We start from the raw sequence: 17133 nt of genomic DNA, 5'->3' as shown, positions 1-17133 counted from the left end.
CTAACTATTTAGAAGATATTTTGATGTTTTGTGTCGGCATATATGCCAAACAGCCGAATTTCGATGTGATTTCAGCGCCACGTGTCAATCTGTAATTGGTTGTCCAAATTACGGTCGAGTCATCGTCCGCCACGTGTCATACATTATCTAATAAAATAAACTCAAACCGTCCATAAATATGGGGTCATTATCATCCTCATCTCTCACAAATTCACAAACACTTCTCATATCCAAATCATACAAATCTTTCTTTCTTTTCCGTTTTGATTTTGTCAAACCATTTCTACAATGAATCGTTTGACGAAATGGTTGCAGAAAGATCAAGAAGAGGCCGTCACGAGAAGCCGTCGACGAGCCTTGATGATGTCTGCTGCTGCCTTGCAAATCCAAACTCTGGAAGATGAGGATTCACAATGGGGTGGTTCTTCAGAAGGTCGTACCTATAAGGCCAGGGATCGAGAGCTGATGGATCTTCGACTCAAAGCTCAATACTTCACGGATCCGTGCAGGTATGAACCAAACATATTTCGCAGGCGATATAGAATGCAACCTTGGGTCTTTGACAAGATGATGCGTGATGTGGCCAACTACGACCCATATTTTGTTCAAACAAGAGATGCTTGTGGGAGACTCAGCTTATCCACTGAACAAAAGCTGACATGCGCCATGAGAATGCTCGCGTATGGCATCACAGCTGATTTCTGTGATGATTATCTAGATATTGCGAAGTCCACTGCCATTGAGATTTTTGAGCACTTCACAAAAGCAATCTGGAATGTGTACCATGAGACTTACCTCCGCCGACCAACACCGGCAGATTTGCGACGGCTGCTTGACAAAGCTGCAGAACGGGGATTCCCGGGGATGATCGGTAGCCTTGATTGTATGCATTGGCAGTGGAAAAATTGTCCCACCGGATGGGCAGGGCAGTATACTGGCTACAAGGGGAAACCCACAATCATCTTAGAGGCGGTGGCCTCCTACGATACTTGGATTTGGCATGCCTTCTTCGGACTTCCAGGTTCCCTGAATGATATTAACGTCCTTGGATGTTCACCTTTATTCAATGACGTATGCACCGGTGAAACCCCTGAAGTGAACTACCAGGTACATAATAGGCATTATCGTCAATGTTATTACCTAGTTGATGGCATATACCCAAAGTGGGGGTCATTTGTACAAGCAATCCGAAACCCGAGGTCGCCGCAGACACAACATTTCACAAGGATGCAGGAAGCATACAGAAAAGACGTGGAGAGAGCATTTGGTATTCTCCAAGCTCGTTGGGCAATCATAAGAGGACCAGCTCGTGGGTGGAGTAAGGAGAACCTTCAATACATCATGATGACGTGCAGGCAAAGTGGATCATAAGTGGTCAAGGCTGTGTTGTCTCCTTCAGGGGGTGTAGGATCTTGAGAGTGTTCCGGGATGCTTGAAGTTTCTGCCTCCTTATCAATTATTTGTTGTTGCTTCCTCTCCCAATAACTCCTCTTTCTTGGGGTGAAAATTGATGGATCCACCTGCATCGTGCGAGCATCCTCAGCGCGTTGCTCAATTAGTTGACCTTCCTCAAACTGTCTTTGCCTTTGTTGGTACTCGCGTTCGGTTTGTTCATAACATTTCTGCATTTGAACTCGTAGGCCATCCGCATCCTGCTTATTGCCTTTTTTCTTAGCTAGCTTCTGTGCTTTTTGTCCTTGAGGACGTGCCTTTCTTGATGACGGAAGCTCATCCTCGGGCGTGGTTGTTCCACCGTCATCGAAGTTGACATGATTAGGAACACTAAAGTTGGTGTTTTCCATTGATGGTGTTTTCCCAAACTTTTCCGTATTTTTCAAGTATTGCCAACAATGCTCAAACACAAAATCGCAACCTTCCGAGTCGTAGTACGTTGATTTAACATTCATGAGCTACATATAATATTAAGTAAATAAAATATTAAAAAAAAATTGGCTTAGTATAAATCGATGAATAAACTATATAACAACATTTTACTTTTAACAACTACATGATAAATAAATCAATAATCATTATTGAACATATTTCAAAATAATTACCTCGTCCTCCATATTTTCGCCGCTTCTTCGTTGAAAGTGTTCGACCTTGTTAAGAGCTTGGCGCCACTTCATACATGCCGGACTTATTTTCTTCCAACGAGCGTGGCAACTAGAATGTGTTCTATCCATGCAACCGGCCGGTTTGTGAGCATTGTACTCCTCCGCCACACGACTCCACAATAAGTCCGACTTTTGATCTTTTCCAACGCAACCATCACCCCCAACGGTGATCCAAGCTTGGCAAAGAATAATTTCTTCATTGTGCCTCCAAGAATCCCCTCTTGGAGCCATTTTTTCCAAGACAAAAAAATAAAAGGAATATATATTTAAGAACAAGAAGATGTAACAATGAATGGAAAATTGTGAAGGAGATGGAGGATATTTGGTGTGAGGAAATAGAAAAGAATGGGTAGGTATTTATAGAATTTCCCATAATTTACTGTTCCAACGGGTATATTTTTCCCCCCTATTTTCTGGTAATTTTTTTTATTTTTTTTGGAACAAAAAGGAAATAATAACTCGTCAATTAATAAGAGCCGTTCATTACTTTTTTCCAAATAATCTGAACCATTGGATCTTGAATAGATCCGTTACAGTCAAAAAAAAAAAAAAAGAGGTGACATCGGACCGTCCAAATTGATCAGGGAAACAATCTGGACCGTGCATTTCATGACCGTTGGGGGTTCCAACGGTCACCAGGGGACAGTTTCGCAGGCGAGGGGCCCACGGCTGCAGACGGAAAGCAGGCAAATTTCTCTCTCCAGCGCGCGTTCCGCGCGTGCTGTCTCTTCCTTCTCCCTTTGGCGCGCGTTTCCTTCAGTTTCTTCCTTCCGCGAGTTGGTTCGGTGTGTGGGCTGAGGCAGCAAGTGGGCTGGCCCCCATGCACAGTGATAAGTTCTGGTCTTGGAAAAGTCTCATATTTGAGACTACAAATGAGTCCAAGTCCTATATTTATAGGACCAGACCCCCCAAAAACAAAAGGTTGGAGATCCAAAGTCTCAAAATAGCCCAAAAATAGGTTTGGCACCCCAAGGTTGGAGTTGCCCTTAAATTGATTCAACCATTAATCATATGGCTTTACGTTTTTAAAAATCATAAATGATCGACCACAGAGTCGAACCCACAATTCTATATGATAGTATTATGGTTAATTGACGTTCGCACTCCAATTCAGATTGCATTCTTTGCAATCATTATAAAATTATAATTCTCTATCTTTTTCTCTTTTACAATTGCGCTGCACCCACAATCATGCACTGTCTTCTCGCCCTTTTACAGTTTTACTGAATCATGCACAAGTAGATAAGCTCCTTGTGTGGTAATTATAACTTTTGTTGCTTGAATGACATGATTCAGCTCTGGTTTGATTCTTAGGAAGCAACAATGTCCATTTGCTCGGATTCTTTGGAGCCAATTTAGTTTCTCTTAAGATGACTTCTTTTTTCTTTTTTGAAAAAAAAAAATCAAACTCTCCTAAAAAAAAAAACAATTAGAAAGCTAAATGGCTAGCTCTACACCACCCTACCAGTGAGCGAGTGAAGAACTCAAACCTTAAGAGCATATTCAAGGACGAGGGTGGCAGCAACGACAATAAAACCATAGACGAACTACGAACAAATGGAGGCGACCGGAGAGATGGTTAATATCTAGATGGTTCACTCACGCGCTTCGCGTTAATATAATGAAATTATTTGTATGTATGTAAAGTTTAAAATGAAATCCACATGCATCAACAACTAAAATCCATTTACAGTACAAATAATCAAATATTATTCACACAAAAAGATTATTTTTGAACTTGCATTGAGCAACATTTTAATTTTACCAATTATATCACATCTCCAATCCAATTAAATGCCAACGCCATTGTAGAATTTTGAAATCCAACCTTGCTATACACTCCATTATTTATTTGTTTGTTTTTTTTTTTTTTTTTATCATACCATTAGCGGTCATTCTTGCTTATTTTTTCAAATATTTTAGCCAGACGCCTGAGCCTACGCGCCTGATTTGAAAATTTTAAGCTACCGACCCTACCATTTTGAAAAACGCCCGGAATCTATCTGGGTCCCACCGCTCCAGTTCCTCTCCCCCATTACAAATTCTAGTAGTAGCCGTTGGCCTTTGGACCAACAACAGCTTCCTCATTTCAAATCCTCACTTGGAATCCGTCCCCAAAATCCCAAAGATCTCAATTCCGATCCCCCCAAATCATCAAAACCCTAGTTCTCTCTGTTCGACGTTCAGATTCTTAATTACGTCGTGGTTTCTGAAGCGCACAGGTAAATTCTCCGCTCCCAAAATTAAATTCCCCCCCCTTGATTTTGTTTCCCTTTGCGGATGTCAGGGCTTCTTTTAGGGTTCATTATGGCAGTTAATCGAGTTAATTAAAATTTTCTGTTTAGGGTTTTTTTTGTTTTGTTTTTATTACTCTGTATTTGGATTTGGGGTTTGCACCTGGTGATGAACTGTGTTGGTGTTGCTTTTAGGTTTTGGGAAGGACTGAAAGATGACGTCAGTGACGCCTGATTCTAGGAAAGTTGGGACGGGGATGGCAGCATCCCCATCTCCTTTTCTCACGCCTCGGCCCGAAAAGCGGCGTGGTACTCTTGATTGGAATTCGAATCACAAGGATAAGGATAAGGAAGTTAATGTGCAAGTTGTGCTCAGATGCAGGTCACTTTTTATCTCTCTGGATTTTTCAGTTGAGGGTTTGAGTATTTGATACTGACTTGAAATCTCTATGGATATGTATGGGTGTTTATTTGTTGGGTTAGATTCATATTTGATTGCTGTTGGAAATCTGGAATTGGGTTATAGTTATAGCCAGCTGCTTTGTGATTGGTAACTGGAAATATTTGTGGGGTTGCTAATCTATTTTCAACTTGCTGTGTTCTTAATTAATGAAGTAGGGAGGAACTTGCAGTTCATTGTCATCAATTAGATTATAGTGTGTGAGAATTGATATGGTTTTTGACGTGTGGACCATGGAAGTGTTTGTTTGTTCTGGTTTGGCATTGAAGTTTGTAGCTTCGAATTATGCTTTCAGCTGACTTGTGAAATATTAGTGAATGGTTAATGATCTCTGATGAGTTATCTAAACTTGCTGAAGTTAAATACTAAAAGTTCAGAAATATCTCATCTGCTTATTGTTGATTTTATTTTCAGGCCATTAAGTGATGAGGAGCAAAAGTCGCATGTTCAGAAGGTGGTATCATGTAATGAAACAAAAAGAGAAGTCACTGTTTTGCACAGTCTAAATAACAAGCCAATAGACAAAGTTTTCACTTTTGACAAGGTATACTCCTAACCTCTTTTTTGGAGAATCTTTGTAATGTCCTCTTAAATCCAAATGTTAATTATCGGCTTATTTATTTTACTCTTAAAATTTGTTAGGTTTTCGGTCCAAAAGCACAGCAAAAGTCAATATATGAACAAGCCATTTCCCCTATTGTGAATGAAGTTCTTGATGGTTTCAACTGCACTGTATTTGCATATGGGCAGACAGGCACCGGTAAAACTTATACAATGGAAGGTGGGATGAGAAAAAAGGTATGGATTGGTAATCGTCAACTTATTTAAATGATAAATTAGGCAATATCTTCTTTCTTACAGCTCTCACAATGTGTGCATAACATTTCTTGTAGAATGGCAATTTACCTGCTGAGGCTGGTGTAATTCCACGGGCTGTTCATCAGATTTTTGATACACTCGAAGCACAAAATGCAGACTACAGCCTGAGAGTGACATTCTTGGAACTATATAATGAAGAAATAACTGATTTACTAGCTCCAGAGGACCACTCAAGAACTTCTGAAGACAGGCAAAAGAAACCTATTTCCTTGATGGAGGATGGAAAGGGTTGTGTGATCGTGAGAGGCCTCGAAGAAGAACCTGTGTATACTGTAAATGAAATTTATACTCTGTTGGAAAGGGGGGCTGCCAAGAGGCGTACAGCAGACACTCTTCTGAACAAGCGCAGCAGGTGTGTTTTTCTCGATCACTAAAAAAAGTAAACTCTTGAAGAAATGGTTTCTTATCAATTTTTTGTCCCTTTTTGCAGTCGCTCTCATTCCGTCTTTTCCATTACTGTCCATATAAAAGAAGCAACAGTTGGTGATGAGGAGCTAATTAAATGCGGCAAACTTAATCTTGTTGATTTGGCAGGATCAGAAACATATCTCGTTCAGGTGCACGTGAGGTATTATATTAAACTTTTTTTAAAAAAAAAAACTTTATTGCTGGTCTGGCAAAGTTATCGTATTAGTGACTAAAGTTACACCCAGAGACAATCCCAAATGGTACATTTGATTGTTACTATGACATAGCTTAGCTCTTCATGTTGTTCTATTAATGGCCCAGTAGCTCTTTCATTATGATGCACATTTGTATGATGTTGTAATTCAATTTTCCTATCTTATTGAACTGTAATCTAAAGGCATGCCAAAGCCTATGCTTGGTTGAATATGAGTTTGCCACAGTTTCTTAACTTTAGAATTGGTATGTATATCAGGCTTACATAAGACTTTTGTGTAAAAATTGCAGGCTCGTGCAAGAGAAGCAGGAGAGATAAATAAGAGCTTACTCACCTTAGGCCGTGTCATAAATGCACTAGTGGAGCATTCCACTCATATACCTTACAGGTACTTTGAAATATCTAATATAATATACTTTTTTTTTTGACTGTGTCTTGCCTAATACCGGGATTTTGTCTGCAGGGACAGTAAGCTTACAAGACTTTTAAGAGAATCACTAGGAGGCAAAACAAAAACTTGCATCATCGCCACAATTTCTCCTTGTTTTCATTTCGTGGATGAGACTCTAAGCACACTAGATTATGCCCATCGTGCCAAGAACATCAAAAACAGACCTGAGGTTTGCTTGGATATATATTTGCCTCCACTTTGTTTCTCCAAACCTGTTGCTTCATGATGATCCATTTTTTAATTTTTTATTTTGGCAGGCAAACCAGAAAATGTCAAAAACAGTGCTGCTTAAGGATTTGTATATAGAGATTGAGAGAATGAAAGAAGGTTAGATGACACTAGCATACTTAAATTGATTCTGTAAGGAAAAGGACTAAATCATTGTAATCTTTTATACCAATGCAGATATTCGGGCAGCACGTGAAAAGAATGGTGTTTATATTCCACGTGAAAGATTTGTCCTGGAAGAAGCTGAGAAGAAGGTGAATTTACACCTTTGTTTTGCCCATAGGATTTACGCATATTAGGCGTAGGTTGGTCAGAGCATTCTTTAAATTAGGTTGTTTTCTAATCACACTGAATTCATGATTTCACATTTACTGAAGGAAACCAGAAACTTTATTTAAATTAATAGATTAGTTGATTATCCTGTATATAGAAAAACTAGTGGGTGCTTAACTTATTTGCATCATGTACTGTGATCTGCATTATAGTTGTCCTATTGCTTTTATATAATGTGGCTTCATCTGTTTAAAATTTGGAAAACCTGCAGGCTAGGGTTGAGAGAATAGAGCAATTGGAGAATGACCTCAACCTCTCAGAAAAGGTACATTTTTGTGCTCGCTGATAAAATTTTCTTCTATGATATAGATGTCATCAAAGTCACTTGTTCTTGCAGCAAGTGGAAAAGTTTCGTGAGCTCTATCTCAGCGAGCAAGAACAGAAATTGGATTTCCAAAGTGAGCTCAAGGACTGTAAGGTACGTATCATGTACTTGAAATTGTGTTTATTTTGTTGTCTTTTGAGTTCATGCATCTCATAATGACTTCAAATGCATTTTGTCAGATAAATCTGGAAAATAGTAACAAGGCATTGCTTGAACTTCAAGAGAATCACCGGGTAGCCATCTTAACCCTAAAAGAGAAGGAGCATATCATCTCCAAACTGCTATCCTCAGGCAAGGCAGTTGAGATATTGTTGAGGAGATTGTGTTTGTTTCTTGTTATTTGTTTATTAACTATATCTTCTGTATGTTTGATACTTGAAACATTGGTGACAAATATCTATGTGCTTATGAAAACAGAAAATCTTATAATTGGACGAGCAAAGGAGTTACGCACTGATCTACAGACTGCATCAGAGGATATAAGTTCGCTACATGAAAAATTAGGTAAAAACTTCAGTATTTAAGCTTATAAGCAACTGTTGTATAGAAAAGTATGACTGTATTGCATTTTTAATTTTTTAATGATTCGAAAATGCTAAGTGGTTACTGTGGTTGCTGGCTAGATGTTAAGACAGCATACTACATGAGCTATTGCATTATTATATCTGGACTCAAGTAAATGTTCTTTGCTTTCTGCAGATCAGAAAGACAGAATGGAGGAAGAAAATCAAGGCTTGGTTTTGACATTTGGTTCTCAGCTTGACCGGAGTTTAAAAGATCTGCATAAGACCATCTTAGGGTCTGTTTCTCAACAGAAGAACCAACTAAGATGCATGGAGGAGCATGTTCACTCATACCTTGCGAGTAAATGTGATGTAAGGGAGATTTTGTCTTCATCAGATACTGCTTGCCTTGGTTTTTATTATTAATATGCTTCTTTCAAAATTAAAATTACCAGGCAACAAAGGTATTGGAATCAAGGATTAAGAAAATATCAGAGACATACAGTTCTGGAGTATCAGCCTTGAAGGAGCTTGCCAACGTGCTGCAAATGAAAGCATCATCTGACTTGGAGCAGCTAAATAGTAAAACATTATCACAGACAGTGGCTGTTGAGAAGGTATTGTGTCAGAAATTTTATTTATACATGCATTATCCATATTACTATTTATAGGACGTTGTTAATTTATAGCTGTGTATAATATGATGTTGTCTTCCAGTTTCTTGGATCTGCGGTTACGGAGGCCAACGAGGTCATCCAAGATATTCAGCAGTCTATTGTTGAGCATAAACAGCTATTGGCTTTCTCCACTCAGCAACACGAGCTGGTAAGTTTGTTCTTGTTATAATCTGTACTTGAAAAGGATAAACATATTGTTAACCTTGGTGTAAAACTGTAGGGATTACAACGAAGTTTGCATTCAGCACAAGTTATTTCAAAGGCTAGTGTGAATTTTTTTGATGACCTCCATGACCGTGCTTCAGAAGTTATGAAAATTCTTGAATCTAGTCAAGTCAAACGATTCCACCAGTTAGTGAACTTTGAGAAGATGTTTAAGGTAAGGGTATCCAACAGATGGATATTAGCAGTTGGTAGAATAATGACTGATGATGGTTTGCTGCCTTGAAACAGGAAGAGGCTGCTAGAGAGGAAAAACAGGCTTTTGATAAAATTGCAGCAGTATTAGAAACTTTGACGTCTAAGAAAATTTCTATGGTAAGTATTTCCCTCTCTTGTCACTTGAGTTAGAGTTGTTTATTTGGTATTGTATAATTGACATTAAGAAATAAATATTAGGTATCGGAGGCATCAACCAGCATCAAGCACACAGATACAAAAGAGCATAGCATATTGCAAAAAGAGGTGTTTACCATGCAACAAGTGGCAACAGATGCTAGGAAGGAGTTGAGCGAACATTTGGAAAAGGTGGAGAGTCATTTTATGGAAGACACATTCTCAGCAGCTGAATCTCACACAATCATGGAAAACTGCCTCCAAGAGTGGTATGTTGATTCATTTCTATGATTCCTGGCAATCTCAAATTTTTATTTCTTAAAATAGCATGACACAGTAAAAGCAATTATATCCTAATAGAAAAAGATGCAAATCCATCACCTGATTAACTGTTATATCCACCGTTGTGCATGAGTGTGTTGCAGATATAACCCATCCTGTCAATGTTTCACTTCATAACTTTTTTCTTTCTACGGTATGTGCAGCTCAGAGAGAGTTGGTTATTCTAGAAAACAGTGGGAAAATACCGAGTCAACGATAAATCATATGAATAAGAACAGTGTTTCAAAGATCGAATCCACTGTGAAGTGAGTTTCCATTCCTTGACTCATCATCCAATTTTGCAGTATTCCTAGTATGCTGCTTATTAAAATTTCATTCCATGCTTAAACAGGGAAAACATCTCTGCAAATCGTTTGGCACATGAAGAGTTTGTGTCTGCATCCTCCCATGTGGATGCAGATTTTGATGCTATAACCACTGACACGCTGGCATGCGTTAATGGTAAATTGAATTTACTTATGCTACACTGACTACTTCACTCCTGTATGGTAAATGGCAGTTCACCCTTTCAACCCTTACAACTTGTCTTTTACAATTGGCAGCTTCGCTGATGCAAGATCATGAAAAGGCAAAAGAGATGGATTCCATAACTACCTTATGCTTGGATCAACTTAAATCAGTACAAGACAATCACAGTGAAAGTGTATCAACCATACGAAACCAAGCAGAAAAGTGTCTTGTACAAGATTATGCAGTATGTTGTCCATTTAGGGTTAAAATAATGTTCTCAATACTTAATAGGTTGGAATTATTGCATGAAGCTTAGTATTTTTTGATTGGTATGGTTATTAACAGGTTGATAAGCATGCTGGTACTCGGAAGAAAAAAGTTATAGAAGTCCCAAGCTTGGCATCTATTGAGGAAATGAGAAGCTCCTTTGACATCAAAGAAGAGAATGTTTCTGATGACAAATTGAAGTGGAGCCAAACTGAAAGCAAGATCCCGTGTCCCAGAACTCCCTTCGCAGATGTCAACTAATTGCTAGTCAAGAATTTACACTACATGTTGTGTGCTAGCTGTTCATTTGTCAAAACAAGCTCATCAACTGATGAGCAATGAGAACAAGTCCATCTATTCCGTGCTGCTCATTTACACAGCGATCGATGACCGGGCATCGTGTAATCGTGTTCCCATTTATTCCTTAGAAGTTAAGAAGACAGCAGTGTAATATCTTTTAGTTAATTTCCATGAAAAAATGAATAACATTCCCAAGTTTATCCAACTCTTCTTCTCCAACTGATTAAGCAACAATGTCGATAAGCACCGGGAAGTTGCTCAACTGTGTTTACGTTGCAGCATAGTAATCCGCACTAGAATGGGGACAAAGAATGAAAACCCGTTTAGGTGCACCCAGCTGCCTATTCTTCTCTAGAATTTTGTTGGTTAAAAGACCGACTATTCATTCTTCATTGTTAAGACTTGAGACATCTACGGTGGGACCTTAAACCCTAAATCCTAAACAAAAAGTGCTTTCAGACTGCACTTTTGGAACTCCTCCTTGAAAAAGCTTCGAAGCTGCGGAGGAGCTTCCTAGCTCAGTCGCCACCCACGACTGGCCACGTCTGCTTTACAGGTCCTTTCTTTATACCTTCCTTTAGAATCAGTCTGGCCAACTACTCACACGGTCTAAATTCTTATCTCTATAAAATGCAAGGCTTACAAGCGAGTGCAATTTAACACGTGGAGAAGGAATATCCAATCCCTTTTGTTCTTTACAAAAGGTCAAAGGGACATCGCCAAGTCAAGTCAAAGAATAAGGGTCAAACTCTTTTATTCCCCTTGAAAACCCAATATTGCATTTACCTTTTGGGTTCCTTCAACGTTGACAAGAAGGGCCATATGGTCATTTGAAAAAAATGTCAAAACTGTATGACTTTAGATTCCTATAAATAGCTCAATTGAGGGTTCATTTCTTTTATATCTTCTTCAATCTTCACCGCAAAATATAGCCTTCCTTTGCTGTCGTTGTATATCTTCATCTTCTTCACCACATTATACTCATCTCTTTGCTTGATTAGCTTAGCCATGAAGACAATGAAAAATCAAGAGGTTATGGGTTTAGACATGGCGAAATGTCTGATGCTCCTCTCTTGTAGATTAGAGACCAAGTTCAAAAAGTGTTCATCGTCGCCAAACGATGTGTACGAGTGCAAAACCTGCAACCGCCAATTCTCATCGTTCCAAGCTCTTGGTGGCCACAGAGCGAGTCACAAGAAGCCGAGAACGTTACCGGGCAGCGATCAGGACTCGAAAAGTGAGACCAAATTGGCGCAAAGCAAGCCGAAAAAGCACGAGTGCTCCATATGCGGGATGGAGTTCAGTTTGGGGCAAGCTTTGGGTGGTCATATGCGAAGGCACAGAATGATGAACGCCGGGTTTTCTTCTTCGGTTCCTTCTGCGGCTGTTGTTGCTTCGAAGATTCCTGTGCTGATGAGGTCGAATAGTAAGAGGGTGATGTGTTTGGAATTGGACTTGAACTTGACGCCTTTGGAAAATGACCTGAAGGTCTTGTTTGGAAACATGGCTCCAAAAGTTTTTTGATACTCTGGTTTCTTAATTCTTTGATATATACGATCGCTGTTGTATTAATTCTTTTATTAGGTCTTAGATTATTTTATGTAACATGGCATTTGATGTACTGACCAATTCTTTTTAATTAACTTAATTATTCTTTTGTTACAACTTATTCGCATCCACAGTATATTATACTTCTATTGATTTATTAATTTTTTATAAGCACCCCTTCTCTCCTTTTACATTTTTCGTTTGAATAAATTCGAATAATTAATTTTTTTTTTAATCAAAAGAGGTCATCCATTAATGAAGTTCAACAAACAATGCAAGAAATGACACACCCTTAAAATTTGTCAGAAAGAGTCGTTTTTTAGATCAGTAAACCAATCAACCTATTCTAACAAAGAACAAGCTGCCCAACACACTTCCAATACACCCACTTTTTTATAATGAGCTCACAAACACAAACCTAAAGGCTAAAACCCCAAAGTAGACTAAAAAAATCAACATAGCACCAAGTTCATGCGATCAAGACTAAAATTAAATGGTGCTAGAGGTAGAGGTAGAGGAAGGATTTTCACCCTCCACCACCTTGATTGCATCTCCCGTAGCACCTTCTTGAAAAATTAAAAGGGCTCTTGACCATTTACTCAATTTGGGTCTAACAAATGTCCATTTACTCCACTAAAAGATTTGTGTGCCCACTTATCCCATTTAAATGTAAAAAGACAAGTTTACCTTCCAAATAATTACAAAGTCATTGGAGACTTCGCCGGACTCTAGTCACCAGACGGCAAAATCCGGTCACAGGCGGGAGGTTGCCAAAGATCCCAGAGAAGTTGTTGGAGATCTTATAAGTCATCAGAAAGATTGCCAGAGACTTTTAGGGCCCGTTCGGTATCATTTTGAGAAACTGTTTTCTATAAAATGCAAGGCTTACAAGCGAGTGCAATTTAACACGTGGAGAAGGAATATCCAATCCCTTTTGTTCTTTACAAAAGGTCAAAGGGACATCGCCAAGTCAAGTCAAAGAATAAGGGTCAAACTCTTTTATTCCCCTTGAAAACCCAATATTGCATTTACCTTTTGGGTTCCTTCAACGTTGACAAGAAGGGCCATATGGTCATTTGAAAAAAATGTCAAAACTGTATGACTTTAGATTCCTATAAATAGCTCAATTGAGGGTTCATTTCTTTTATATCTTCTTCAATCTTCACCGCAAAATATAGCCTTCCTTTGCTGTCGTTGTATATCTTCATCTTCTTCACCACATTATACTCATCTCTTTGCTTGATTAGCTTAGCCATGAAGACAATGAAAAATCAAGAGGTTATGGGTTTAGACATGGCGAAATGTCTGATGCTCCTCTCTTGTAGATTAGAGACCAAGTTCAAAAAGTGTTCATCGTCGCCAAACGATGTGTACGAGTGCAAAACCTGCAACCGCCAATTCTCATCGTTCCAAGCTCTTGGTGGCCACAGAGCGAGTCACAAGAAGCCGAGAACGTTACCGGGCAGCGATCAGGACTCGAAAAGTGAGACCAAATTGGCGCAAAGCAAGCCGAAAAAGCACGAGTGCTCCATATGCGGGATGGAGTTCAGTTTGGGGCAAGCTTTGGGTGGTCATATGCGAAGGCACAGAATGATGAACGCCGGGTTTTCTTCTTCGGTTCCTTCTGCGGCTGTTGTTGCTTCGAAGATTCCTGTGCTGATGAGGTCGAATAGTAAGAGGGTGATGTGTTTGGAATTGGACTTGAACTTGACGCCTTTGGAAAATGACCTGAAGGTCTTGTTTGGAAACATGGCTCCAAAAGTTTTTTGATACTCTGGTTTCTTAATTCTTTGATATATACGATCGCTGTTGTATTAATTCTTTTATTAGGTCTTAGATTATTTTATGTAACATGGCATTTGATGTACTGACCAATTCTTTTTAATTAACTTAATTATTCTTTTGTTACAACTTATTCGCATCCACAGTATATTATACTTCTATTGATTTATTAATTTTTTATAAGCACCCCTTCTCTCCTTTTACATTTTTCGTTTGAATAAATTCGAATAATTAATTTTTTTTTTAATCAAAAGAGGTCATCCATTAATGAAGTTCAACAAACAATGCAAGAAATGACACACCCTTAAAATTTGTCAGAAAGAGTCGTTTTTTAGATCAGTAAACCAATCAACCTATTCTAACAAAGAACAAGCTGCCCAACACACTTCCAATACACCCACTTTTTTATAATGAGCTCACAAACACAAACCTAAAGGCTAAAACCCCAAAGTAGACTAAAAAAATCAACATAGCACCAAGTTCATGCGATCAAGACTAAAATTAAATGGTGCTAGAGGTAGAGGTAGAGGAAGGATTTTCACCCTCCACCACCTTGATTGCATCTCCCGTAGCACCTTCTTGAAAAATTAAAAGGGCTCTTGACCATTTACTCAATTTGGGTCTAACAAATGTCCATTTACTCCACTAAAAGATTTGTGTGCCCACTTATCCCATTTAAATGTAAAAAGACAAGTTTACCTTCCAAATAATTACAAAGTCATTGGAGACTTCGCCGGACTCTAGTCACCAGACGGCAAAATCCGGTCACAGGCGGGAGGTTGCCAAAGATCCCAGAGAAGTTGTTGGAGATCTTATAAGTCATCAGAAAGATTGCCAGAGACTTTTAGGGCCCGTTCGGTATCATTTTGAGAAACTGTTTTTTATTTTACGAATTCAAAAACTTATGTAATTTGCGTTCGGTGCATTAAATTTGAAAAACAGGGAAAACAAATTTTAGGAAATAATTCAGGAACTATGAATAAATATGAGAAATGACTTTTTGACGTTTTCCTTGTTTCATAAAAATGATTTTTTCTCTTTGAAGAAAAAAGAAATAGAGTTTCAGATTGTATAAACTGAGTGCTACAGTTTTTTTATTTTATTTTATTTTTTTTGTTTTTGTTTGAAATGATAGATATGTTTTTACTTTTTAATATTTCAAATTTTGAAATACTTGTGCCGAACATGTATTTACATCTTAAAAACTTGTAGTTTAATTCCCTGTTTTCATTCTACAATCCAGTATTACAAAAATAGTTTCATAAAACGTTACAGGACACACCCTATTACCCCCAAATAAAATTCAATAATTTTTAGTGGGGGGGGGGGGGGTGTTATTAGATAATATTGGTCCCCAGGTTGTTGTCTTTTCCAAACTACTAAAACACTTTATAACAAAAAAAGGCTAACACCCAAAATTAATTGAAAATTTGAAATAACACAGAAAAGTTCTATTTTGAACTTCTAATAAACAAGAAATCTACAAACAGACAGCGGATAATTAGACGATCCAACATCACTCTTTAGCAAAATAGTAAGTATTAAAAAAATCAATCTTCAACTTTGCTACGGACATTTAAACCAGGGATCCTCTTCTTATTTAATGTCAAAACTCTCTCTTCTTATGTCTTTGTTTCCTTAATTTAGAGATAGAGAGAGGGAGACTTTAATTAGTTTTGTTATTTGGTGATATAATAGCATGCACAAACTTACTGCATGTGTGTTTAAGCTGCAGCCTGCAGGTGATTCAAAGCTCGAGGAACTTGCTTGCTTGGTACTACACAAACAACTTGAATGCAGAAACGTGCCAGGACGAGAAAGGCTAGCTGCTGATCAAAGGCCACAGTCGTAGACTCGTAGTAGTTTGTTCATCAGTTACCTGCACGTGTTATCCAACGTATGGACCAAGTCTAGTTAAAGGACAAAGGTCAAACCCCAATACTTTTCATTTTTTCAACATTGTGGTGACAGTTGGATATATAATAGTCACCTGAGTTTAGTCAAAGTAAAACCCAGCTCGCAATCCCCTATAAATATGACACCTTGAATGAAGTCATTTGTATATCTTCATTCTGCATATTATTTATTTGCTCCATCTGCTTATATAGCCATGAAGAGAACTAGAGAAGAGGTTGTTGGTGTAGACATGGATAAAGTTCTTATGCTACTATCATGTAGGTTAGAAACCAAGTTCAAAAGATATTCATCTACCCCAAATGATGTGTTCGAGTGCAAAACTTGCAATCGTCAATTCCCATCGTTCCAAGCTCTTGGTGGCCACAGAGCAAGCCACAAAAAGCCAAGAACGTTAATGGGCAGTGATCAAGACCCGAAAAGTGAGAACAAAATGGCACAAAGCAAGCCGAAAAAGCACGAGTGCTCCATATGTGGGCGTGAGTTTAGTTCGGGACAAGCTTTGGGGGGTCATATGAGAAGGCATAGAACGGTGAATGCTCGGTTTTCTGCTACCATTCCTGCTGGTGCGTCGGTTGATGGTGCTTCAAAGATGAAGATTCCGATGCTAATGAGATCGAATAGTAAGAGGTTGATGTGTTTGGACATGGACCTGAACTTGACGCCTCTAGAGAATGAATTGAAGCTGTTGTTTGGGAATATGGCACCAAAAATTGATACTTTGATTTCATAAATTGATGTAATTGTTACCAACTGATCATCCTTGTATTCATTCTTTTATTTATTTGTTGTAAATTATCATTAGATCAATGTACTTCCCATTTTTACTTTCTTTTAATCTTTTTGGTAATTATACAATTCAGCTATGCATGGCAGCACGTTAATTTTACAATTCTATAAAGGACAATGATATTAAGGAAAAGAAGGAAAAAAGAAAAGGAGAACGCGCTTTGCACGCGCCTGAAGGAAAAAGTGCAATCTTCGTTCCTATCAGGCGGCGAGCCCTTCGCCATCGTTGGACGGGTCTTGTCATCCTCGTGTGGGACTGCTGTGAGGCCGGGCTTCTCGATCCATGTCTTTGGTTTGGATTGGGGAGATTGAGGCGGCTGTATGTGAGGTGCGGAATGGGAGAGATCGCAGCAATTG

General features: G+C 38.6%; 5 protein-coding genes across 5 annotated transcripts; 4 read left to right on the top strand and 1 right to left on the bottom strand.

The window, feature by feature from the left end:
- Positions 1-590: 590 nt before the first annotated feature.
- LOC112194158 lies at positions 591-1348 on the top strand. The gene is made up of 2 exons (XM_040517269.1): positions 591-1107; positions 1184-1348. The coding sequence occupies exons 1-2, from the start codon at positions 667-669 to the stop codon at positions 1295-1297; spliced, it is 555 nt and encodes a 184-aa protein (XP_040373203.1). The 5' UTR covers positions 591-666; the 3' UTR covers positions 1298-1348.
- On the bottom strand, positions 1319-2271 carry LOC121052393. The gene is made up of 2 exons (XM_040517268.1): positions 2058-2271; positions 1319-1910 (listed from the first exon to the last, which is right to left on the bottom strand). The coding sequence occupies exons 1-2, from the start codon at positions 2184-2186 to the stop codon at positions 1332-1334; spliced, it is 708 nt and encodes a 235-aa protein (XP_040373202.1). The 5' UTR covers positions 2187-2271; the 3' UTR covers positions 1319-1331.
- Positions 2272-4114: 1843 nt separating this feature from the next.
- LOC112194789 (kinesin-like protein KIN-5B) lies at positions 4115-10943 on the top strand. The gene is given in 25 exon segments (XM_024335018.2): positions 4115-4339; positions 4547-4733; positions 5226-5355; positions 5454-5609; positions 5705-6042; positions 6121-6227; positions 6230-6258; positions 6603-6700; positions 6776-6932; positions 7021-7090; positions 7169-7245; positions 7536-7589; positions 7662-7742; positions 7829-7940; positions 8067-8153; positions 8349-8524; positions 8608-8769; positions 8870-8977; positions 9050-9208; positions 9283-9366; positions 9448-9653; positions 9870-9971; positions 10058-10167; positions 10269-10420; positions 10522-10943. Coding segments are annotated over 24 exon segments (3105 nt in total). The 5' UTR covers positions 4115-4339; positions 4547-4566; the 3' UTR covers positions 10705-10943.
- A 694-nt stretch (positions 10944-11637) lies between these two features.
- Positions 11638-12410, top strand: LOC112194790 (zinc finger protein ZAT11). Its single transcript, XM_024335019.2, has one exon. The coding sequence runs from the start codon at positions 11752-11754 to the stop codon at positions 12265-12267; it is 516 nt and encodes a 171-aa protein (XP_024190787.1). The 5' UTR covers positions 11638-11751; the 3' UTR covers positions 12268-12410.
- Positions 12411-13426: 1016 nt separating this feature from the next.
- LOC112194157 (zinc finger protein ZAT1) lies at positions 13427-16818 on the top strand. Its single transcript, XM_040516965.1, has 2 exons — positions 13427-14058; positions 16127-16818. Exons 1-2 carry the CDS (start codon positions 13546-13548, stop codon positions 16718-16720), a joined length of 1107 nt encoding a protein of 368 aa, XP_040372899.1. The 5' UTR covers positions 13427-13545; the 3' UTR covers positions 16721-16818.
- The last annotated feature ends 315 nt before the right edge of the window (positions 16819-17133 follow it).

The sequence above is a fragment of the Rosa chinensis genome, chromosome 3 (genome assembly GCF_002994745.2).
Source record: "Rosa chinensis cultivar Old Blush chromosome 3, RchiOBHm-V2, whole genome shotgun sequence".
NCBI lineage: Eukaryota > Viridiplantae > Streptophyta > Magnoliopsida > Rosales > Rosaceae > Rosa > Rosa chinensis.
The sequence above is the reverse complement of the archived record's forward strand: the minus strand, read 5'-3'. Positions and strand labels throughout refer to the sequence as shown.